We start from the raw sequence: 26,705 nt of genomic DNA, 5'->3' as shown, positions 1-26,705 counted from the left end.
GAGAACACATGAAATAAGAGTCAAGACTCAGGTACAGCCATCTTATCCCGTTGTTCCTGAGGCAACACAACACACCATGTCCTTGCTCGAGGCACAATTAGGTGCAAGCTTCATGCTGATTGCTTTTTGAAAGCAGAACTACTGCTGTCAACATTGAAAAGAAGTTTTCATATGAAATCAAAAAAATAAAAAGGAAAAAAAGAAAAAGCTGTAGCACACGTCCATCACATGCATACACCAAAATGATGGAGAAAGAGTAAAATTTCAAGGATCAGTGAAGATCACGAGGGATTTTGGACACTGTCAATCATTCTTCACAACTGGGAGTTTAAAAGAGAATAGAGGTGGGTTCTGTTCTCAGCTTCACCCCAGTAATTTCAGTGAATTCAGATGGATTACAGGAGTAGGACAAAGCAGCAGCCTAGCTAAGCACTCCACTCGGCATTTACTCAGAGGCACTTTCTGCTTCTGAATTTTGCCACTGAAATTTTTAAAGTTAGCTGAATGGACTATTTAGCTGTGTAAACAGTAACAGCATCAAATGACCTACACTCCTTAACCACTGGAAAATGGCAAATAGTAATTTTGCAGTCAAATATATGACTGACAGTGCATTTCCCATGAATATTCAATCTTTTAGCTTCAAAACTGCTTTTCATGGTTATTTATGCATAAAAATTGACACAAATTAGTATTAAATAGTCTTCAAATCACAGTGTGGATGTGAAATGAAACACTGCCTGTTAAGAAAAAATTGCTGATAGCAGATTCTGGTACACTGCCAGGCTTAACCCATTTTATGTCAAAGAGGAAACTTTTTTAAAGAAACGGATGTTTAATTACTCTTGCTCCTGCACTTAAACACATCCTTAAGTGTGCTGCCCTCGAGCTCTGAGAGCTCAGAGTCCCTGCTGATGGAATTATCCAGCTGCCCAACTCCATCACTCGTCTGAAGAAATAATCATTTTTACAGCAATGCTAAGCATTTTCTGTGTAGGTTTAAGGCAGAGGATGGCACGAGGTCATGGATCTCAGCAGGCTGGGTTGGAGCCTGCAGCTTCCCGACTGGTTTTCAGCTGCACAGATGGTCAGGGGAGCCAGAAGCGCTGAAACCCTGCTTGTGGCTGCTCAGCAGCAGGGAAGGGGTGTGGGGGGGTGGATTTGGAGACAAGGTGGCTTTGAGGAGCACCCTGAAAGAAAGCAATGGTATCATTCTCTGTCCATAGAATAGGCAGCCATGGAACAGCAGAAGAAAAACAGAGAGGTACAGAAAATAAAGAGCAAGTTTAGCAACATATCATAAATAAAAATGAAGAATGTGAACTCAATTACAGGCCAACCCCAAAGAAATCAGCAGCTGGTGATGACAATTTCTGTGGAGTTATTGCAATAATAGATGGCACACAATGTTTTAATTATAGAAGCTTTGTGCAAGTTCTTTTTAACAAGCATGCAGCTGTGTCAAAGAAACCAGTTTTTGAAATGCTATTTAAGATATATTCAATTATTTTTGGACTTAATTTGGGGATATCTTTAAATGTTAGTTTATAAAATGTAGGTCTATGAACATAAAACTAGTTATGACTCCATCACTGAGGGATGCTCAAATGTTTGACTCCACACTGACAGGAAACAGAAGCACAGCAGATCTGGAGCACAAATCGGTGCTAATTTTTTCCCTTAACACACAGAAGGGAAACGTTTACTTTCACATAGGCAGAGGAGATGTGCTCCAGATCATACAAAGACACAAGGAAAGTGTATTGCTCATTTCAGTATGGGTATGCTCCCCCAGCATTTTGGGCAAAACACAAGTTAGAATCTTACTAGGCAAGGCTGTGAAAATATTAATGATATAATTACCTACTTTCATTCCTTTAATGCTCTTCAGATGATAGTTTTTCCACATTTTGATCAAAATATTGAACCCTTTAAAATGTAAATGAGATCAGAAGTGCTGAAGTGAGCTGGTATGTGCATATACACACACAAGTGTACCACACACAAGTGTAGGTGTGTGTACAAGTGCACACACCTACCCAGAGAAAGTTACATAACAATTAATAATACCTGGAAACCCCTGTGTCATCTAAGTACAGAATTTAAAATAGAAAGGAAACTCGTACACATACCATATCTATTTCTCATATTCATGACCCTATGGACAGTAAAAGACTGGAGTTAGATCAAGCATGTACTGTTCTCAGTTATTGTTACACATAAGGAAGTGTTCCACTATCTGATAAATACTAAAGTGCTTCAATAAAGCATGGAACACAATAAGAAATATGGCTGCCTCAGCCCTGAGTATAGAATGGTCTCTAAGGAAAACAAATATATTCTTAGTCTGCTTGTCCACTGATTTAGTGTGTTTATCTGTAAATCACTTCCTGTTGATGTCAAGAATATATTCTGCTTTCACATAATAGTTCCATGTACTTAAGTAAAAGATGGCAGATCCAAGTCCATTACAACAGTTTCCCAAGAAACATCCAGACTTCTGAGTCAATAAACTACTACCAAGTGATGATTTTAGTCTTGAGAAGAAGTTGTGAACAAACTGAAACCATTTCCTACTTTTGAACTTTAATACCACTTGAAGAGCAACAACACAAAGCAAATAAGCAATTTAGTGAGTCTATAACAAGTAAGTATTTCTGTGATTTATGTCTGAGTATCACAGAAATGCAGAAAGGTGTGTGAAACACAGAATCTCTAACATCTCTCCCTGAGGTAAACAGTGACTTGTGTTTACCCTTCTACCACCGTTAAAACCCCCCCTCATTTGTGCAACATGCCCCTCCCAAACACACACCACCAAGTTAATAAAGAGACATTCATAACAACAAGAGTCTGGTCACTGGCTGCAGAAAGTTATGCTGATGAACTGTGTAGATGTTGTTTTCCATCTCCTCGTGCTGTACTTACTGTGGTTTTCACCTAAGACTTTTGCTGAGAGGCAGTAATGGTTTGTTGACATTTTGGTTTGCAGGGATTTTGCAGTGGGACTTAACCCAGCTCTTTAGGTACAGAACAGAGGTATGTCAACACTAGTCTAGTGGGAAGGGGCTGGAAGGGAAAGGGTTGGAAGCACCTACTGGAGCCAGAATGGCTGCTAGGAAGGATACGATCAGTGCCAGGAAACAACACAGCACCTTTAATCATTTCTCCCATGATGCACCCTACTGACCACATGTCAACTGAAAACAAAAATGAAATGAAGGTAAACAAGAAAACAGGAACAGAACAACGAACAAATGAGAAGACTTATCCAATCATGCTATAGCACAGCGCCTGCAGACAGACCTGCCTCTTGTTCTCGGTGGCTGCATTTCTGCCTGAGCACACAGGTTTCATGACAACAAAGCAAGTCTGAGAAAAATCGACTCCAACAGTTTCCTTTACCCCAGTGTGGATGAAAGACAACGCCATTAAATACAGAAACCCAACTGAGATCCGCGGCTAGCTACTGTGTCATAATAAAACTTTGTAATTAAAATTTAGCAATTAATTTTGTCTTTTTCAAGTTTTCATTTGTATTCATTACCTAGGTTTATGATGCTTTGTTTTGTAAATGAATGCTGGTCTCTGTATTCAATAAGGATATGCAAATTGCTATTCCTTTATCATTCCAGCTACCAGAGATCCATGCATATTTTCACAAGCTGAACTGCCAGAAGCCACAAAAGGAACTTGGGTCCTTGTGAAGACATATCCACCGTTGATTCAGGGTTATGAATAGAATTTTTGAGATCATTCAACTCCAACAATGCTTGCTTTAGGGTCTGTTGGCTCACTTCCAGCAAATCTCAGTGAAGCCAGCAGTCCATCACAGGGATCTTAAGAATCTCATAAGATTTCCATTTGCCATCATAGGAAATGGTGATTTCTAAATAGGCCAGTTGAGACACAAAAGAGCTAAGCTGTACCTTCTGCAGCGAAATTCAGAGAAAATCAGGAGCCTATTTACCTCCTACAGGGAAGAGCAGTTCAGCTGGGTCAAACAAAGCTCACCACAATTTACACTGGAGCACAAGATGAAAATCAGATTCCTTATATCCAGCACAGGATTAAGGTGGCATTTTCCCCCATACTGATTCCATGTAACCACATTACCTCTGCTGTCCTTGCTCTATGATAAGTCATAGGGCATGAAAGCAAGCACAGGGATAGACTGGTGTCTCAGGGGCAGAAACTGGGGAAAAAATATGAAAGCATCATGCTGCTTGGTTAAATTTACTTTTACAATTTCATATTTAGCAACAGTTTAAAGTGCATTTGACTTTGAAGGCAAATGCCCTATTTGTGGAAATCTTAACATGCCTGGGTCTAAGGTTCCCTTGTTGCTTTATTTAGCATATGAAAAGCTTCTACACTACACAATAAATAAATCAATAAACAAAAAACAAAGAACTAAAGAAAAGGCTACTTGTTTGGAAGCAATAAGCAGACCTAGAGATGCAAATTATTGCTGCTTTCATCACAAGCTAAATGGCATGCAAAATATCAGGAAAAGATAGAGCAAGCAGTTGTTTGTTCGTCTGTTATTAATTCCTTTTTATTTTCAGAGGCTGCCTCCTGACATCACTGCTCTATGCTATGCTCCAGAGGGCACACATACAAGTTGAACTAGTGCCTTACTAAACTGCAAACCATGTAAAATCAGAGATGATTATTCCCCGCTGTGCCTGAGGTTCTGGGAAGGAAGCTCTTTGAAAATTTCCAAATCAGAAGGAGCAGAGATAAACACCTAAATATAACCAACGTCCTTCTTGACTGCTGCCTGTTTTTCACCTCCTGAGGCAATTAGAAATAAATCAAAGTGGAACCAGGATTTGGCTGTATGTTAGAAGTAGTTAGTTAGAGGTTAAGAATTTTAGCACATACAGCAGCAACTGTAAGAAGTCCCAGTCAAGGCACTGAGACATGTGCAAAGCTCCAGAAAGGACCGCAGAACTGAGATCTATGCCTTGATCCTCTGATTCATTTAGTCCAACATCAATCCAGATGTTGCAGTCCAAGTAACTTCACTCATACAAGCATCAGAAAAAAAGCAAGCACACCACAATCTCTAAACACCTGCATTCAGCTCCAAAGCACTGAAAATCTACACCTGGTAAAAGGTTCTTTTTCAAATGTGAATCATCACAAATGCTGGCAATGCTGCATTAACACATGGAACATCCCTAAGCTTTAATCAAGGGCAGGCTAACTTCTAGTGACAGACCTCTTCACGATTCAAGGTAAAGCTTCAGTTTAGCAACTATTTGCCTTGATGTTTTTAAGATCATGTGAAACAGTGCTAAGGAATTTAACCTATGGCTGTTCAAGACTCTCTGAAGTGGAACTGTTGGGATTTGGATGGCCCTTGATGGGAAACCCACTCACCACTGGAATATCCAGGTCCTGGATTACTAGAAGTAGGGAATTTTAATGTGTTCAGAATCTCTACAAACCAGACTATTGCACACCCTGGAACACATTCTTGAATATGTACATGTACTTCAGAATACAAGTAAACTTGCCAAGGACACCAAATGCCACCCTGGCATAGCCAGCTTTGAACAAGTGCTCACCAGAAACCAAATGCATGTGTCTTCCTGAACAAAGGAAAAAACATTTTAACCATACAGAAAATCTTCTCTGGGCCACTTCCTGGTTCTGATTCCCCACCAAACAGGTACTTCCTTGCTGCAGTTCTTTAAGGAATGGTATCACCCTGCAGCAGACCCCCACAGATAGGAATGTCAGAATGACCCTTAAACCCTAGAGGGAACCTATTGGCCAGAGGCCAGATGGCCCCAACCCCCCAGAATCTAGATAAAAACCCACTCCGCCATTGTTCGGTCTCTTTTTCCTCCTTCGCCCCTGAAAATAAACATATGGAGACTGAGCCTCTCTCTCCTGGCTTCTGAAACTCTGCTCCTCGGCCGTCCCCCAAGACTGAGCTAGCATAACAGTTCAGGGGGGCAGACAGAGGGGACTGTTTCACTTCCTGACCCCAATGAGTGCTTGCTCATCCTTCCAGATTTCAGATTCCTTCCAGCAGAGATGCAGAAGGGTTAGGAATTGTAGAACTACCCAAAGATGTTTCCATATGGAGAGGACCCAAGTCAACCTTTCATAGACACTTCCCTGATAAATCTACATTCTCTTCCTGCAAAACTGCAGGTTCTCTGGGACTTCACAAAACAATGAGAGGGAGCCCATAGGGAGAATCTGTACCTGCCCTTGCCCATACTCCCACTGAGGTGGCTTTTCAGTCTTGTACTCAGTAAGATCCGACTGTCACAATGAAAATTGTGACATTCAAATTGAAATTAATTACATGCAAGCCATAGGACACTCCAGAGACCAGAGATGAATGCACACCTGCATGAGCTTTGCTATCTTTTCCAATCTCATGGGCTGGTTCACACTTTCTTCCCAGAGCACCAGTGAGAATACCAAACATTCACATTTGTAATAGCTCCTGTTTCAGTGATGCAGAAATTGCCCCTCTGCCAGCTGAAAATAGATGTTCACCTCCTCAAAATGAACTGAAGAAGATAATGATAGACATATTAATGAAGCAAATCGTGACATCTGATTAATTTGTGTAACTGTAGGCCAAAATATTTAGCACACAACACTGCTTGCCAATGGCTAAGGTGCAAACTCCAGTAAAATGTCAAAGCAGCTGAGTATGCCTGTGATAACAGCTAGCTTCTCTCTCCAAATCTTCCTAAAACGGACAGACACCTTGCTGGACAGGACCTCTCTTTACCTCCATCTCTGTTTTGAGTACTCCTGCAGATCTGTACTGATGTCTGCTCTGAAGAGCCATTTCTAGGCCCTTACTTACTGAATTTTCAGCATGAAAAATATAGTAGCCTGTATTGGATGTTGTACCTTGTTTTTAAAGGTTTTTCTGTTATTTCTATGTAATTAAAAAAGGGCATGGCTTATAAAAATACATGACAGTTTTCAGTACTACATGGGCAAAGCTGTTTTTTTTTTTTTTTTTCACATGCTCCAGATACCACAGCTATAAAGGCTCCAGACCTGTCAATGCCAAGGAAAGTCTCTGATGTGTGGCACTCCCAATGATGATTGTGGAGATGGCTCAAACTCTTGAAAAGGATTAAAACCCTCCCCAAACCACCAAACCCTTATCTCTCTCAATTCTGGCTAAGTCATGGCAAACTCTCAGTTTTCTGACATTCCATTCTCCTTGTTGAGACCTTACTGAGATACCAAAACCCTCCCCTTTGTGCTTGTATTTGTTATATGCTTGAATTTCAACTTGTTTTAAAGCAAGGGCTTGCTCAGCACGGTATCAGCTCTATCCATTAAAAATTCCTGAGAAAGTTTTTCCTTTCTAATTTGAAACACCGCTTTCCACATGATGTTATGAAAACATTAATATTTCTCAATAACAGTAATAAGATTCCTAAGTGTTCAAATAATTACCTTAGTGACTTCTAGTTTTCTTCTTGCCAAACACCATGGAATACAGGTGCTCTCCTGACAGATGCTATATGGAACCAGAAGGGAATTGCCACCATTTTACAAGGATGAGGCTTCAAACCAACCTATGAATTTCTGTGTTTTTTTAAACTTTCTGTGACCCAGTGGGAAGCCTGCACTGGAGAAGGCTCCTGCCTCTTAGGTTGTAGTGCCAAACAAGTGCTAAAAAATTACTGTTAAAAAATGACTGAAAAAGTCATGGGAATCCTGAGCAGCAAGCTCAAGAAAGAATGGAGGCACAAGGGATGACTCACACCCTCCCCTTTCTCCCATTTTCTTTTGGATATATCTATATAAAAAAACCATATTGGTAAGAGAGACCTACAGATAATCTTGCCAAGGAATGTGAAACACACTACTCTCTGTCTAACAGACCATAGCATTGAAAACCTGTTTTGTAGATCCTGCATTTCCTAGCTTCAGGTCCTCTTTTAGCTTCTTTTACATTTTGATTTTGAAGTATCTCTTCTCAGGTCTCAAAGACTATTCAAGTACTCTTTTGTACCTCTTCCAGCAGGAAACCCACAGGAAGTCTCTCTTGCTGCAATACAAACAGATTAGCAGATCATCTGAGGATATTTTTATGTTTCTATATCTGGAACAGGAATCACAGAATATACTGAGTTGGAAGGGGCTCATCAGGATCATCAAGTCCAACTCCTGGCCCTGCTCAGCACTTCCCAGGAATCACACCCCTGAGAACTTTGTCCAAACACTCCTTGACCTCTGTTGGGTTGTGACCACTGCCCTGTGCTGGTGCCCAATCATCCTCTAGGTGAAAATCTTTTCCTGACATCCAACCTAAACTTTCCCAGACTCAACTTCATATGATTTTGAAGGTGTTCCAGTTCTTTATTTTGATCCCACCCAAATACCTGCATGCTCTTGACAAAAGGCACTTCAGTACTGCTATGTCCACAAGTTCTAAATTCTCTGCTCAGCTGTTCCAGTCTGTCTCAGCACAGCTGCCATCAAGAAAAAGCTGACTAGTGCCACAGAAAAAAACCCCAAAACATTTGAGACCATCCAGTTCTCATAGGTGCCAGAAAACACAAAACTTGCCTCAGTTGAAATTCATACAAGGCAGCAGTGAGTCCTGAAAATCTTTATGGCAAGTTATGGGAAACAAGAAGTGGAACATCTCCACTGTAGCACCTGGGATCCAGTCCAAGAGCCACTCAGATGAGAGACAGCATGGGGGTTTCATGCTAAGTGCAAATTACACTCTAATCTGTTGGAGTATGCATATCTGAATTAAAAAAAAAAGAGAAAAATGGCAACAGCCAAATCATCCTCACATCTGCTCTGAGACCTCTTTGAAACAGGCCTCAACTCACATGAGCAAACTTTAAGACAAATCCTAAGTCCAAAACCAAATAGCCAGGGAAGAATAATCTAGGTCAAAATCCAAACTTAGCTATGAATACCATCATAGCTAACACACACTTAAGCAGCAGGCTAACATGAATCAGTTCATCCTACCTGGAAAGCCAGGCCAGTCACACTTAACAGCATCTTTTAAATAATCCTGATGCTAGTTGCTGGTTTTGATTTTAGGACAAAACAAGCCTTAAGAAAATACCACCCAGAACAAGTAAAACATCAGACTGCACTTAACAAAAATGCAGAAGTTTTTATTATACTGTAGTTTAAGAAAAAGCCAAAAATGCCCTCAAAACACTAAAATTACACCTATTAATCAATGCAGATCAAATGCAAAGATAAATTCTGTTTATGAGTGGTGGAAAGACAGCACCTTTTCCTAAAAGACTTTCTTGATGCAAACTTTTTTTCTAAGGCAATAGAACACTTTCTGTCAGATGTCAGAGAGCATTTCTTAATCCCACCACTCTCAAAGACAGCTGGTGGGCAAGGGAGTTTTTGAAAATCTGGCCGCAGAAAACATTAACTCTATCTGTTAATGCTGACTTCTCTTCACAATTCCTTTTGGATGTTCATAATTACACAGAAGAACGTTGCAATTTTTCTTTCTTCCTACTTTAATGGTATTTTCTCTTTTGACTGTCTAAGACTTTAGGCTACTTGCAATAGGAATTCTGTTCTCCATATTTACAGTGGAAATTCAGGCATAGCCAAAATTAGGACACTTGGCTATTATCACAATATATTTCTATGGCTAAATCACTGTTTTCCTTTGATCTGCTGAAGATCTCACAAGTGAAATTGCTATAGTACCATCCTGTACATGCCTCCTTCTTTTCAGTACTGAAAATAAATGCTCTGATCACTTTATTTTTCCCACTAAGTCATGTGTGCCTGTAGGACATCACTGTAGACTTGGGAGCTCAGATCTTAATAAAACTGTCTCATCTGAAAGTATTCATTTTAAGTTTTCCCTTTTCTTCAGATTAAAAAAAAAAAAAAAAAAAAAACCAGAAATACATTTCCAATCCTTAAATTGAAATCTTATGAGATATTGAAGATGTTATTGCCTAGAGCTGAACCAGCTTTTGGGAAAGCCCTGGGGTTTTCTAACATATTTCCAATGGCATCCAAGAGTTCAGGCACTTTTTAGCTGCTCACATTCTTTCCAATTTAACAAAAATAGAATAACCATCAAAGAAACACTGAGCAAGAAACTCAGAAGTGGACTACAAAAGCTTACCAGAACTTGCCAGGAATATTTTAGTTTGCAATTCCATCTGGAAATGGATTGAAAGGTGGATTTCGTCTTGAGAGGGTCTGATTTCTGACAAGGAAGTTTCCCTGACAGTATTTTGAAAAGTCTGCCTAAGCTGAATAACAAGGAATGAGGGTATCTGCCAGGCAATTTCTACCCAGTACTCGAGGATGTTCTTACTTATCTGAAAACTAGCTGCAGTCTATGCAGTTTCCAGAGCTTTCTTTCCATATCAGCTTAAGAGAGAGTTTCTTGTTTATGTAGATTAGAGGTTCTGAAATTAATCCCCTCCATGTTTTAACTTCCACAAAGACTTTAAAAATCAAATTTCATTTCGAGTCAGCAGCACCTGAGTGCAGTGGTAACTCAGTGGGATGATTTAGGTGAGATTAAATTTTAAAATATTTTCTTTCCATAAAACATGGCAGCAGGTGTGATCTTTTTCTTAGATATATACTGTGCCATACACAAATGTTCCTACACCAGACTAGAAATGAGCAAGCTCATATTGATAGCAAGTGCACACAGTAGAGAGTCTTTTGAATGATTAAAAAGAACTGGTATTTTTAATTTCTATACAGACTTGCCTCTTCCACCTAGAAAACTCTCTGTTGGAAAGCCTTAAGTAGCCCAAGGGAAGTATGTAATGTGCTTCTGTGAAGTTTACCTGCAGCTGCACAAATGCTTCTCAGCTCTTCCTGCACCTGGGAGGGACTGAAATTAGATCTGCTCATCAACAGCCAGGGAGGGGTGGGAAGTCGTATGGACCCATACACAAACCAGTCCTTCCAACAATGACAACTCATTCATGGGGTCAAACTCGTTAACAAATGAGTATTGACTTGGAAATTAATGTACTGGTTTTTTTTTTTTTCTTATTCTTCTTATTATTATTTTTTTCTTTCTCTTATTTTTTCTTTTTTTTTTTTTTTAAGTTTTTTTTTTAAAGTTCCCACTCATCTGAATAAATTGACCATTAAAGCATGGTAGTAATTGTGACCTTGCCCACATACATTCTGTTTCAGGATATGGGATTTCCAATGATTTCAAAAGTAGGACTATCCCACAATTTACACATTTGCTACATTTGTTCAAAAATTCAGTTTTTATTTTCAACTGATGCTGAAATGTTAAGAAATATTTTAAGACTCTTTTATTGCTATCCCTGAATACAACCCTGTCATGAGACTGTTTCCACAACCAGACAGAAACAAAGTAATCCCATGTCCAAATGATTTTTTAAAAGCTACATTGTTTAAAATATGTAGCATTAAATGGGCAAATGAACATATCTCCTAATTTGTTGTTGAAAAAGGAGAGCAACTCATTAACCACACTACTATGCTTTTACCCTGAAACCATTCTTTGTATGAATTCTAACTGCTTATCAACAAAAATCTCAGACTTCAATCAGAAAAGAATAAATGGAAATATCCTCAGTATTTACAGCTGAACCTCAAGTGTATTATAGATAGTTTAGTTTTTCTTTGATGTTTTTTGCTTTTAAGAGGAAAAGAGTGCACTGGTTGGAAGAAACATTATGATGGTGTTTCTGAGACCACTGAAACACAGCATAACACACTGAATTACAGAATTGGGAATGCTGGGAGCTGCTCTGCTCTGCACAGATTACAGCTGAAGGCAGGTCTGCAGCCTGGTCCTCATGCTGCAGGGACAGCTTGGCACCTTAAAGCATCTCAAAGCTACCTACTAAAAGAAAAAATCACCATTTAAAGCTCTCTGCCTTGTTTTGCATCCAGTAACTTTCCAGCCCCTCTTCCAATAAGACTGGAAGCAGTAAGGTGCTGCTGTCACCCCCTCAGCAAACAGGAGGTACCTGCTGTCCCTCCATCTCCCTGTTAGAGAAGTAGAACTGCATCTTCACTGGGTCACCAAGCAGAGCTCAGCTTTCAGGGGAAGTTGACAGAGCTGTGAAAACAGGACAGGCAGGACCCAACTTTGACAAACACAACATGAATTACTCAAAAGTCAGCAAAAAAATAATTGCTTCCATGGCTACACATCTGTGAAATCTGGGTTTTCTTCACACCAACTGCCAGTGGCTGCTGATGCTAGATTTTCATGGTGCCTTTCTGCCAACTAGATGAAAATAAGATGCCTTTTTGTATCCAAAAGTGAAGATATGTTATGTTGCCTCATTTTATTCTGGTGGGCAAAACACACTTACTTACATTTCCAAGCCAGCACGGGCAGATTTAGCCTGTGACAAACAGGAGGCTAAGCAGATATCTCCTCTTTTGTTTTCATTTTCTAATATTGCTTTCACCACCTTGGAAGGGGTAAAAATAATATCACCCAAGACAAGAAGAACAAGAGGGAAATATAGTTTAATTGACAACACAGACCTCATGCAAATAAAGGGAAGTTAAATTAAAATCAAGAGAATCTGATTTCAGGCCAATTTGGAAACCACGGCAGAAAAACAGTTGCCTTAAACTGGGTGAGTCAAATTCTTAATTTTGTTTTAAAGAAAAAAAAATGTTGTATTGACTCAACACTGAGCCCATACAGCATTGAGATGAATCCAAAACCATGATGCATTAGCAAGCAAAAGATTATGATGTCACCACAAATGTTGTGAAGTCAGTATTTCCAAAACATAAAAGCAGAAAAACAGATTTACAGGAATGAGATGGGTCAAATTAGGACTTTTTTTCTTATTTTTCCTTTGATGAATAGTAAATAAATCTGTCCAACTTGTTATCATAATGCTTGTTTTCTATATTGCTTATTGACATGACATAAATAGCATATAAAATGGAATGACTACAGGTTTTAGAGTAACTTAATTGACCAAAATAATTCTGTGCATCTGTTTTTCGTTTTCAATTTTGTGCATATCAGTAGTGTGCTATTTTCATTTAGCCATACCTCTGGAATACAACTTTCTGCTTCTATCTTTACAGTCCGGGTATAGTCATTTTATGGTAAAAGGGTTGGGGTGGAGGAGAAGAACAAATAATAGATGAAGCTGCAGCAAATGGCACAAGGATACAGTCCCTTCCTGGAAAGAGGATTTTGTGGCGAACCATTTCTCCCATAATGCATCCCACAGACCATATATCCACTAGAACAGCAGAGACAGGGAAGTGAAAGGAGGGAAAAAAAGCAAAGTTAACTACAACATTTCATTCCTAAAGGAGGGGGAAAAGGTTGGTCAGCACAGTATAGTTTGTTTTGTGGTTTTGCTGGGTTTCCTTTTCATGTCTCAACTAAAAGCTAAAATAAGTAACTAAATAAATAAAAGCTGTGTCAATCAGCTCAACAGCAGTTAGTAACAACAGTGGAAAATGTTTAAAATCAACATTTTGGGTAAAGGTCCCAGAGCTAGCAAGTAAAGATCAAGTAACAATTGCACAGACCCATGGTATACACTAAATTTATGGCTAAAAAACAACTCTTCATTTTTTTTTTTTTAGGAAAAAACCAAAACAACCAGATAATGATAATCTGGAATAAATCCTACTTGCAGAGCTTCTAGGCTTTGTTCTTCTGCACTGAGACCCTCTGCAGCAACTGAAAAGAGGTTCCAAATAGAACTGCTCACACAAGTAAAGGCCATATGGAAAAATACCACCCTTAAAGGGTATTTAAAACTCCTCTTTCAGGATCTATCTCTGTGTCCTATCTCTAGGTGCCTATCACAGAGAGCATGACCTGAGTGGACTCTCTTTTGTATTGTGTAGGTACTCAAAATAAATGCTATAACAAAAGCTCCAAAGGACAAATATCAACAAGACTAAGAGCATTTCCCATTCCCAATCCTGCCTTCAGCTTTTAGATGAAATATGCACAGTTACCTTATTTGCTTGACTTGGATAGGGGATTTTTTTGCCCTTTATGATTTTTTGTCCTTTAAAGGAAAAATGCTGGATAGATAGCAACAGTATTCACAGTAAAAAACAAAAAAAACAAACAAAAAAAAAAAACCACCACAAACAACACCTGTTTTCCATGTGAGGAGGAAAAAACTGCTTTGAAATGCTTTAAAAGACTATGTTGTTTCTGAGCCTGAAATCCTCATTTTCTGGTCATGTTTGACCTACACAACCAATTTTCTCCTCTTTTTCTTCCCCGTTTTAACCTTCAGAAGCAATCCAAAACAAACCAAAGAAACAAACAAACAACTCATTTCTTGGTGAAACAAAATAAAGGTGAAATGTTCCATTTGGGAAAAGGAGGGTACAGGTATCAAGGGCATGGGACAGCAAAAGCATGCCTGAGGCAGTGGCAGTTTTCTTCCTAGTGACAGTTTTGGGACCTTCCATAGAAGTGCAGCAAACTGGTGATAATTATGCATCTTTAGCCAACCAAGTGCAGAAAGAAAATGAAAGCAGTGAACAGTCCTTATACAGGCAGTGTACATAGTCAGAGGGGAAAAAGTTGGGGAGCTTCAGTAATGTGGCAGCATAGGCCAGAGCAGGGAAGCAAAGAACAACCCTTTCTGTTGACTTCCTTGGGAGCTGGGTCAGAGCCGCCAAGCAGAGCAGCTCCTCTGACAGCTGAGCTTCATTTTCAAACATTTTGTTTTCTTCCTCTCTTTGTTTTGGCTTTGTCCAAGTAGGACAAGATCATTCATCTTAAGCCAAATTCATTGCCCAGGGAAGTCAAAGGAAGTTTCTGTGTTAACCTCAATGGGCATTTGATCAGGACCCTTGGATGTGGCAAACATTAGAACTTTCCCAGTTGTGTACTTCGTCACAAAAGCGTGTCTAACTTTTTCTTAATGCAGATTTAATCACGTGAATAGCAAATGCTTTCTCTGTCCTTTCATGGACAACAACAACAACAATAATCCTCATCATCTACTAAATGGAGGGGAAGAAAATCAACAAAAGAATTCATTTGACAATAGAAGAACTCTGGATATTGACTAAAGAACTATCTAAAGAGTGCTAGTTCAAATTTCTAATGGCACTTAGCAAAAATTTCAAACAAAATACTTAAAGGAATATAATTCCCTTATTTTCAGAAATTATTCTCTAAGCTAAGACTCTGCATAATAAATAAATTAATAATAATAATAATAATAATAATAATAATAATAATAATTTCCCTACCTTTTAGACTTTTGTATTAAAATTTATACTTTAAACTCATAACAAATAATTCATACAGGGACTTGCTAATTTCAGAAGAGGCTGTATGATTATGTTTTCAGTAGTGCTGAAGTCATGGAATTGGCTCCCAAAATCAGTTTCACTGCCCTTTACAGGATGCAGTTGGCTGTTAGTAAAAATTCTCCTGCAGGTTAGCTAGCCTCCTTAACATAAATCAAGTAGGACACTTTTTAATAAATTCCTGGTCTTGTCACATTTGCTGTATTTGCCATCAAAAAGTCTCCTGAAACAGACAAATTATACCTTTGACAGCAAAATCTGAGCCATAGCTATTCCCTCATTTCCTGTCTGGTCTACCTGGCAGTCAGATGTAATTCTCAGTTTTGTTACAAAATGAGAACAACTTTAAAAGTTTTCCCTTCATCTTCTGCAAAATTTGAGTTCTTCCTTATCCGCTTCTCTATAGCAAGCACCTCCACCTGCTTTTCACAGTATTTCCAAGGAACAAGATCTCTCTCAGACTATTCAGAGGAATATCCTATTCACTTCTAGGGAGATTACATACAAATTATATGTTTTGTTTCTTTTTTTTTTTTTTTTTTAGTTTCAGCTTTTTCCTGTTCCCTGCAATTCTACTTTTCATTTTAAAAATTGAACTCAAACTTCAAAATTTATACCTAGATCTTGACAAAATGAAACCTGTCAGCAAAACCTGGGACTTTGTTAAATTTATCATGAAGAAGGAATTAATTCCTGAAATTCAGATCTAGCTCTGGATTTAGAGAAATTCTGGAAGAGCGAGGATTTTCTATTTCAGCTTGTACTTCTTCTTGTTCCTTTAAACAATTCAGAGATCCAGACCCAAATTTAGAACACGTCAGTCGTTCAGCAATTCCAGTGGTTCCCACATTATTTCATGGCCACAGAAGACCAAGATGAAAGCTCTGGTCAAAATTAGTTTGTAGTTTTAACTTCAAACATAACTAAGAATAAGTTTCCTGTTACTCTGCAATCCCACACTGTTAAATTCACCAGCAGTGCATCCCAAACACATTCTGTAGCTGCAGTTCACAACAATGAAGAACTGCTCTAACTCCAGGTGTCATTTTCCATCATTTCCCATTACATTTCCTGTCCCTCCTTTGGGTCTCCCTTACAATGGAGAAGCAGAGCTTGCACTTGAGGGGACCTGGTGCAGTGACACTGCAGCCCTACCGTTCTCCTTGTAGCCCATTCCCAGGATGACCTCCGGTGCTCTGTAGTAACGTGTTACCACATATGGGGTCATCATGAAGCTGGTGCCTGCAGTCCTGGCCAGTCCAAAATCCAGAATCTTCAATGTGCAGTCAGATTTTACTACAATGTTACTTGGTTTTAAATCCTACAAAAGACAGTGGAAAAAACCCACGTGACTATCCTTTTAAAAGCTGGGCACAGCTATGATATGGACAGATAATTTAGGCCACCCTTCAAATACTCTTTCCCTCTTCTGAGCCAGTTACTATCAGAAATACTTGTAAATATACAACAAACCCTTGCTATTGTTTCTCTAGCAAAGTGTTCTGGAAGTTGTTCTACCTCAGCATAGTGTGGGGCTTAACCTGAATAACAGGAGCCTACTGGCATTAAATTAATTACATTTACTAGGATTAGTATCCAAGTACTGTTTTTATTAGATTATTTTCTCTTAATGCTGTGAATCTGATAGAGACATTCCAACTGCATATGTAGAGATACCTTAATGCTTCATTTATAATTCAACTCACCCTTTGCTGGATGACTATCTGGCAGTCAAATCTATAACCTTCTGCTAAACACATGACATACCAAGAAAGGAGAACTTCGTAGAACAACATCCACTTTGTGACCTACATTATCAGCCTTTCTTTTCTTTAGGGAAATTTTTTTTTAAATGTGGAAATCCCAAGTTAGTGAAAGCACTTTTCAATAAAGAAGTTAAGTCAGGGTATTTTCAATCCATTGAAAATTCCCTCCTGCTCACAGTGACATGACCTAATCCCCTCTGCTATCAACTATCACACATCCACAATCAGGTACCACATCCTTACCAGGCACAGCAGTGATTTGGAAAAAGCAAAATGAGAGGGTGCCTTTCATATAGACTCAACAGTCTTTTCATTTGCTTCAGCATATGTAAATGATGGCAAATGCCAATTCCATATCCCATGACCTCTGACTGTGGCTTTTATGTCTTTTATTCATTGCACTGGGACAGAGGGCTTTGATCCACAGTACACAAGAGAGCCAAGTGGCATTTAAAGTCTTCATGATCATTTCATATGCTGCCTTAAGTTTTAAGCCAAAGGCCCCTTACCCTGTGAATAATCCCTGCAGAGTGAAGATGCTTGATTCCACAGAGCATTTGGTACAGAAGGTAAGACATTCGCTCATGGTCCAGCTCCATCTGAATGACCTGGCACAGGTTGGCATCCATTAATTCCATCACCAGGTAGCTGAATGGAAAAGCAAAGCCACAGGGTTATTTTTTTGTGTTGAAGGCAAATCACAGCATCATCTCAAATAAGTAACAATGCTTTTTCTTGCTCTAAAATTCACTTTCTTTTTGATGACTGGGAGTAACACAGCTGGAGACTGGGCCCACTAACCACAGCACCATGGTGGTGTTTATATCTCACAGCTGAGACACCACTCTTTTAGCACACCAGGAAAACTGGCGGATTATTTGCTGTTTCTTGGTGCATTCCCCATGACAGAGACTATACCCTACATGGGCAATCAGGCAGCACCACACAGAAATGCACAAAACCCAGAAGACCCACAAGCACCAAATGATGTAACTGCTCGGCCTTTGGCCACTGCAAGGATGGCTGCCACAGTACACATGGGAATCTGAGAGAAACAGAGGTGTCTGAGAGAGTAAAATATTCATCCCCGTGCAAAATGCCTCCAAAAATCCTCCTAAGCTTGCATGACTTCACAAAATTCTCAAAACAATTAATTGGTTACTGCTGGTATCAGACTGCAGAACAGGAACATATTTCCATGCAATGTATACAGAATATGGGAAAGACAGAAAGATAAAAGGAGAGCAACAATATGAAACAAAGAATACTTAACATTTCATTCACAGCAGGTTTGTACTAGGCACAACAGTGGTTGTCCAGCAGGGCAAGGTTCCAACAGAGATGCTGGTTGTCTTCTGCACCTACCTTTAGTTCCCCATGCAAATAACTTTACACAACAAATATGAAACCTGGTGGTTTTCACCTTAAATTGTCAAAAGAGCTCTCAATATGGGTATTCAGAATATTTTTCTACCTACTAGACTCACACTATCTTTTTTAGATGGGGCTACAACCTTTGTATTTTGTTGAATTATTGCAATCAAGGTACACCATAATGCCTCACACATCCCTAAAGCTTTAGCTTAATTACTACTCCTGTTACTTACACATCCTGGAACTCCTCCAGAGATTTCTGTGGTGTGAAGACATTTAATAAACTTATAATCTGAAAAGCAAAGTAAGACAAAAGAATAAAGTGATATACACAATCAGTTGAACCTGTTTTGAACTATGTGAAAGAATAAACTGTTTTTTCACTGCTTATTTATATTAACGGTTCTCACTTTATGAATCCATAAAAAATCAGCAGCATTCAAAATGAAATACCACAGATCTCTCAGATTTCTTCTAGATGCACTTGAAATCATCTGAAACCAGTGACAAAACAAAGTGCTAAGGGTGAGACACTCCTCTCAGTTTTGAAGCTGCAGGTTCAAAGATCAACTTCAGCTCAATCTAGCATAGCAGTCTTTGTGCTACAGCCCGAATTTTCTTATTTATGAGGAATGATAATTCGAGGGGACAAATAACCAAGGATCATCTTATTAAACAGTAGTCCTTCCTTCTCTCTGACATGACCTCAATTCCTTTGAGGGCACATACATGCACATGCTGGCTGACACAAATTCCATCGTGGCAGGTACAACTTTACAGTAGAAGCACTTTGACACAGAGACACCCTGAGCAAAGACATCTTGCATACTTCAACTCTTTTTCTCCTTTCTCTTGTTTGGTTAGCATTTTTGGTTTTTTTTTTTTTTTTATTTTAAACGAGCTGGGCTGCTGAAAGACACTGGTAAGAATGTGTGAAAAAGAATAGAGGAAAAAATGTGACCCCACAGATCTGGATTTCCCCTGTTTTCCCTCTGTGCAGGTAACGGAGTTAGATGACACCAGCACTGCTGCCATGAAGGCAATACCTGAATGTCTCCCTTCCCACCTCCATTACCTCTTTAGGTTTTCTAACAGAAATTGTTCAACATTCTTTCTCTTTACTCCACACATTCTGACTGAATTTTATCTCTGCAAAAGTGCCTTTACAATCCTCTCCTTCCTTTGCACTTCTCTGTACAGACAGATTAAAGCTCTGACCCAACCCATGTGGTGCTGTTAGCAGCTGTCATGCACCATGTTTAAAATTATGTATTTAAAATTAGTGACGCTCCTGCTGCCCCTCTGCTCTTTCCAGTCCATTAAAAAACTTCTCGCTCATCCCTGCATTTTCAAATCCTCATGCACTGGGCTGGCTGAGGGTAGCTTCCATCAAGTCAACAGGGAAAAGACAGGAACAGTCCTGATCAACACAGTGGGAATGTAAGGATAAATCACTGCCCAGAAGTGAGGCGCAGAGATTGTAATGTCAAGTCCTGCAATATGCCATTTTAGGGTCAGTCCTTTCTCTTTCCATGTGAACATGTGATCGAGAACAAGTGCAAAATCTCCCCTTACATCACATTGTTATAAGCTCATTTATATATCTGCGTAAGGAGAAAGAGTCATTGCAAGATCTGAGGGACAGGTAGACACTGCAAACTGAAAAATTCTCTCCTAATGAAAAGGAAGAAGCACACAGATATGGCAGCAGGAAATCCAGGAGGTGGAAAAAAATGAAATCCCTGGGACAGCCCTTTACAATGCAGTGTGGCAATCCTACCTATTTCACTACAAAAAAGCAGTTGATACAGAGTCAGGCAGATAGTTCTAACAGATAATGGTTAAAATTAACATTCAGCCCTGGAATAACACTCCTGGTGCAGCATAGGAATATTTTCATTCATTATGGAATCCAAATGATATACAGTAGATGATGTAAGAAGCAGGAAAGTCTCGAACAATCCCAGTTTGGCACAGCCTTTAAAAAAATATGTAGAATACCCTCAGTCTCTCCTGTGAGAACATGTAGTACCAGACAGAGTGTAGCCCTTGACATAATTTACTTCTAATTTCTTCCATTTAAAAGAGGAACCCAACAAAACAACTTCCTTTCTAACACAGCAATGCACATACCATTTCTCCTGCTGAACACTTACATTTTTATGATTCACACACTTCATGAGGACCAGCTCCCGGTAAGCTCGCTTGGCGTGGGTTTGGTTCTGAAATGGTCGGCTGAGCTTCTTAATGGCCACGTTTCTGTCAAGGACAGCATCATATGCAGCACTGCAGTGATGACAAACACAGGGGTTATGCATCTTAGAGAGTATCCAGCACTTACTCAGGTAAATTCCTAAACCTCAGGTCTACCACTTCCTTTTTTTTTGCCACTGAGGAAAATACTGGGACAAAAGAAGAAGAGAGTTTCTAGTAAAAAAAAAAAAAAGTAAGATATCAATAGAATCATGTAGCACCACATCAGCAGAAGACAGCATACACCACTACTTCTGAACTCCAATTCTGTTGGAAATTAACACTTATTTTCAAAGGGTGGGGGAAAAAAATCAAGTAACTTCGGATAAAAATACAATAAAAACTGGATGAGAACAAAGTTGTTTCATAACACAACTCTCTGTGCATGGCTACAGCAGAAAAGTGTTTTGCTTTTTGTGTCAGAGTTAAGAACACTTTCATAACATGGCTCGACAACCGAGTGCCGACTTAGCCCAAAATTAATTTTGTGTTTTCCTTATGATATTTCTAATGGGATCAAGTTATTTAGTCATTCTTTGAGACCATATAATCCAATTCCAATAACATACCTAGAAACAGAACTATTTCACAAGGTTTTTTACTGATTCCTGGTAAAAAAAAAATTGTTACATATGCACAGTTACAACTTTTGAAAATGAAGAAATACATTGTTTGCAAAGTGAACTTTTAAAGCTGGAGCCCTAAAATGCTCCTTAAACTTTTATGTGTTTTTCACAACCTTCTGCTATTTTTATAAATGTTACTTCTTATGTATTTGAAACACTTATTTTGGTGGTTCAAATCTGACTACATAAATTCTGGCTTCTAAATACCACAAAGCACACTAAGTTCTAGAAGCATTCCCAAACGGACAGCATCCTCAGACCCTCTTCCTGATTTTTCCTTTTACCAAGAAAGAGGAAAGGCATGACATGAGTTTTCTGCTAGTCCATGAAAAGCAGCAGTGTATTTCCCAGGAGATAAATCAACCAAACCACCCATTGTTCTAAAGATTGCTTTCCTAAGCATGAAGTAAATATTTAGAATCCTGCAAATTTTTTTCTCATTAGCCCTTGCTTACTGCAGACATTCAGTGACAGAGGCTAATTAACCAAGTTGAGCAGAAAGCATGCAAGCATCAGAAGCTTAGTCACAAAGCCAACAAAAATGTACAGCTGTTCAAAATAGGTAAGAAACTGTTGGTAATGTTTGTCTGGGAAACCACACAAAAACAGAAGAATCAGAAATACTGAATTTTCACTACATCTGCATAAATACACACCAAATGCATCCCATAAATAAGAACAATTGTTTCCTAAAGGTGATGAGAAGTTTTGCAAAGATTACTTGTAGGACTTATTTAGGAAGTCTCTTGAGAGTGGGTCTAGGAAAGTGATCTTTCCATGGCCACATCTGGAGTTCTGGGTTATACTCCAGGCTCACCAGTATGAGAAAGATAAAGACTGGAGCACTTCCACTGGTGAGACATGAAGATTATTAGGGACTGGAAGATCTGTCATACAGAGAGCAGCTGAGTGAGCTGGAGTTGTTTAGCCGGGAGAAAGTTTAGGATGGATCTTACAAATTTTCTTTATCTGCTGGGAGGAGTTAAGGTGACTCTTCCAGTGGTCCTGAGCAATCTGCTCTAGGTGACTCTGCTTTGAACAGGTGGGTTGGACCAGGTGTACTCCAACATCATCCATTCTGTCAGTTGGTAACAATTCTTTATTCTCCTATTCATTAATACGGCATATAACTTCCATGACCCAGCTAATACCCTGCTGGTCACATGCATACACAAAGATACTGTACTCACCAGTTAAACCATACAAGCAGCAGCTTAGGTGACAAGGCTATCAGAGAGTGAGCCTGACTTGATTTCTCTCTAGCCACAGAATTTCACCCAACTAAACCCTGTGTTAGGAGGAACATGACATGTGATTTACAGCCTAACAGTATGTAGCAGAAAGCAAACCCCCTGCAGCAGCTGTCAAGAGTCGTGTCTCTCATTCTGATGTAGTTCAGCCACAACAGGGCATCATAAAGGCCACAACTAAAATACCCTTTAGTTCCATTAAGAAAGCATTGAACAAATAAAATGCAAAGCCCAAGGATTTAAATAAACAGGATCTTTCAACAGTTAAATATTTTGTCCCTATTGTTCATGGACATATACTGCAAATATACTTCAGCAGACAAATATCTCAGCTAATCCATATTACTTGATCACCCAACTTCTTTTAGGATGAAAAGCCTATGTAACACTCATCTGAGCTGTGTAAGAGTACTGTGAGTAATTTTAATAATATTTGTCATATTTTAATCTCATTAGATACATCATAAAAATACTGACTAGGAGTTAGAAAACAACAAAAGTTTGTCTGAGCAAACATTTTCCTCAGCTTCTGATCTCTGTCTGCTTTTCTGAATTTTCTCTCTCTGTCAAAGCAGCAGACAAAACCATCGATCTAAAATCAGGAAACCAAAGGCTTCTTAAACCCTTGGCTTTTATGGCCAATTCCTGTTACTTGCATACCACGGAAGAACTAAAGTAATCCTTTGTAGAGGGATATTTGCATTGAGACACAAAGATCTTGACTGCAATTCTATCATGGTCTTCTATCAAATGGAAGGTTTCCAACTGCTTCAAGAAGCCAATACGTAAATTCATTGCACTGGGTAAATCCACAGCCCTGATGTTTTTTTTCTGTGTTCATCAGAAATAAGCTTTTGTTTACAGCCAGCCAACTCTGCACTTCACTACAATCAAACTACAGACACCAGATGTATGTCCTCTCTCTGCTGCTTGCAACACAAAATCCTTACCTTGGAACACCAAGGTTAGTATTGATGATAAGCCTTCTTAAGACAAACTTCAATCACTGGCAGAAGAGTGGCTGTATAAACATGTGGCTCCAGGGATAAGAGAGAGAGTAATGAGTGTCTGTGAACTGTGGTGAAAAGGCTGAGTATGAAAGCCACTCTAAATCTCAAATAAGAGACTAGACTTGAATCTAAAATAATTTCTCTGGAAACTCTATCAAATCACCTCTTGCTCAACTGTAGATTTATTTTTTTAATTTCTACAGTTTCTTGATTTTATAGCAAAGACTCTAAATTACCCCTGGTCTTGTTATAAAATAATAGCTTTACTGTAACATGAGCTCAGAAAAATCCTCAAAATTTACTACCATGTCTCTGGCAGCTGTACAGACAGAAAAGGCAGTAAATAAACTCTTTCCCTATAAATCCTCTTTACAGTTAGTCTGAAATGGTAAATGTTAGTGCTAAAAATGCCTTTTAAAACTGTAAATAATTTGAAACAAACCTATTTAGCAGAGATAAAAAAATTTAGTGAATATAAATTCATGACTACCAAGAGATATATGCAATCATAGCTATTTAACAAGGCTTTTTGCTTTGGCAAGAAAAAAAATGAAACTCTTCCTAGTCAGATTTACACAAATCCAAGCCATCATTTACCATAATATTCTGTGTGACCTCAGACTATAATGATCAATGAGCAATGATCTGTTGTCATGCACTTGGAGGACCAGGCATTCATTTTTACACCTATTTTGAAAAGAAATGGAAAGCATTCTAGTTTCATGTCCAAGTTGCTATTTCAATAGACACTTACAATAAATACTTAAAATTATTCCTCTCATCTTTTCATCAACAGAGAAACTTAACATTTATCAATTCCATTATTGTCTACCCCAGAACAGACTGTTAAACCCACAGAAAATGCGTATTTTTTAAAGTCAAATCTTAGAGATGGGTTCTTAGGATAATAAAGGACAACCTGAAAATCACATTTAACAAGAATGCTAATGATGGCTCATCCTCCACCACTGATCACCACCATATACGGAGTGGAACGCCTTCTATAGATATGCTCAGATACACATCTAAATGTATATGTTCAGATAGATAAAAAAGAAAAGCAAAGATGGATGCATATATGAATCCTTTCCCCAGCAATTTCTCTGTGGCAATTTCAAAGCCCTTGGTTTCAGATAACTATCACTATTGCAGTTTCTGAAGATGTCATTTACAGAAATGACAAGAACCGAATATTTTTCCTGTGTCAAGCAAAACTTCTGTAGGTGTGGTTTATGAAGCTTAACCATAAAATGTTTCAAGTTCTTTACCTTCTCTCTATTTGCAGTCCCCTTTCAGCCAAATACTCCAGCAAAAAAGAGTGAAAATGTTATTTTGCTTTAAGCAAACTTTTCTAAGTGTACTCTGCTAGGGGTTTTTTGGTGTGCTTGGTTTGTTTGCGCCTTACATTGCCCTCATGTATCAGTCCAAATTTTAGAATTAAATTAGACTTTCTCATTCTTAACTTGTTTTTCTCCTCTTGACATATAACTTCCAAGTCTCTAAAGGCAGACATTCATACAAACAGTGCATATTCTGCTCTTCAATAATTACTTTCAAACAGAAAAAAGTTATTAGAGTGAAAGCTCTCCAAAAAGCATATTTAAATATGGTGAATGTTTTCCATTAAACTAGTGGAAAAAGAAAAGAATTCCAAACATGCACCAGGGTGCAGAAAGTTTTCCCCAGGCAGTACAAGTCAAAGGCTGCTATAACAAAAAACCTTTAAAATTCCTTATTAGGTTTGGAAGCAATCCTTTGTGTTAAAAATAAAAAAAAAATCCAGTATGACTGTACTGAAGTGTTGCAGACCTCTTGTCAGGAATGGCTACTATACTCTCTGGATCAGCTCTATTCCCTCTGAAAATGCAGAGAAATTGAAAAAATATTCACAGCTGATGCTAAAGAAGACCAATACAGCTTCATAATGGATGACTGCTGCACTTTTCTTGTTGCCAGTTATGGTTCCAGCCTGATTTTCTGTGTTTCCATCAGCTCACAGCTTCTTGCCAGCCAGTGGAAACAGCTAGATTAGAAAATATAACCAAGCTGCCTCCCCAGCTGCTACACAAGTCATCATTTTTTTACTATCACCAGATTCCAGTTTCACAGAATAAATAAATTAGCTGCCAAGGTTTTCCATGAGGTTCCTCATCACTGCAGAGATTATTGATTGGGCTCAAAATGTTCCTTCCTGCATTGCACAGAAACATGTGATCTATTATCCTGTGTTGGAATGAAGTAACATAAGAGAGAACTGAAGTGCCTAAATTGTTTGGGATTATCATCCCAGTCCTTGAATGAAAATTCATCATTGCTGTCAAGATTAATAGTCAATTCTGCGGTGCTTAAACTTCAAAGACGTGCCACAAAAACTGGAGAATTTTAAGAAAAAAAGTTCAAATGTGTGGCTCTATTTTTACATTTCAGTGTTTTATCAGGAAAGACAGCTGGTCTCACTCATCCCCTTCTTCCCCTACTGCCCATGCTGCTGTGGATGCAGCCCAGGATGTGTTTGGCTTTCTGTTCCAACAGTGCCCTGGCTGGGTCATGTCCGGCCTCTCATCCACCAGCACCTCCAAGTCCTTCTGGGCAGGGCTGCTCTGGATCTGTTCATCCCCAGCTGGTGCTGATCCCAGGGCTGACCCAACCCAGGTGCAGCATCTTATACTTGGTCTTGTTAAAGGTCATAAGCCTGCAAATTTGCTGAGATGCACTTGATCTCTTTGTCTGTGATTAATGAAGATATTAAACAACCCTGGTCCCAGTATGGACCTCTGAGGGGCACCACTTCTCACTGATGTCCATCAGGATTCTGACCTGTTGACCACGACCCTCCGGATGCACGTTTCCTCCCCTCAATTCTCTTGCCATTTTAGAGAGAGGGATGCTATGTCAAAGGCTTCACAGAAGTCCACATAAATTACATGTGAAACACTTCCCTTGCCCACTGATGGAGTCACTCCATCACAGAAAGCTATAGAGCTGGTCAGGCAGGACTTACCCTTGGTGAAGTCCTGCTGGCTGTCCTGAATCACCTCCATGTCTTCCATGTGCCATAGCACAACTTCCAGAAGGATCTGTTCTGTGATATTCCCAGGCACATGGCTGAGGCTGACAGGTCAGTAGTTCCCAGGG

The 26,705-nt window shown here is 39.0% G+C and overlaps 1 protein-coding gene across 14 annotated transcripts in view; it reads right to left on the bottom strand.

Annotated features, from left to right (window-relative positions):
* MAPK10 (mitogen-activated protein kinase 10) overlaps positions 1–26,705 on the bottom strand; it is a 141,047-nt gene that overhangs the window by 28,201 nt on the left and 86,141 nt on the right. For 12 of the 14 annotated variants that reach the window (XM_068187709.1, XM_068187708.1, XM_068187713.1 and 9 more), the window contains 5 exons: positions 20,588–20,717; positions 18,665–18,723; positions 17,567–17,705; positions 16,447–16,612; positions 13,167–13,238 (listed from right to left, as the gene is read on the bottom strand). In XM_068187709.1, the coding sequence (XP_068043810.1) occupies positions 13,167–13,238; positions 16,447–16,612; positions 17,567–17,705; positions 18,665–18,723; positions 20,588–20,717 (566 nt within the window). Of the gene's footprint in view, positions 1–3,128; positions 3,201–13,166; positions 13,239–16,446; positions 16,613–17,566; positions 17,706–18,664; positions 18,724–20,587; positions 20,718–26,705 lie in introns of all 14 variants that reach the window. The other 2 variants (XM_068187706.1, XM_068187720.1) reach the window with 2 other exon arrangements.

The sequence above is a fragment of the Anomalospiza imberbis genome, chromosome 4 (assembly GCF_031753505.1).
Source record: "Anomalospiza imberbis isolate Cuckoo-Finch-1a 21T00152 chromosome 4, ASM3175350v1, whole genome shotgun sequence".
NCBI classification, from domain to species: Eukaryota; Metazoa; Chordata; class Aves; order Passeriformes; family Viduidae; genus Anomalospiza; species Anomalospiza imberbis.
The sequence above is the reverse complement of the archived record's forward strand: the minus strand, read 5'-3'. Positions and strand labels throughout refer to the sequence as shown.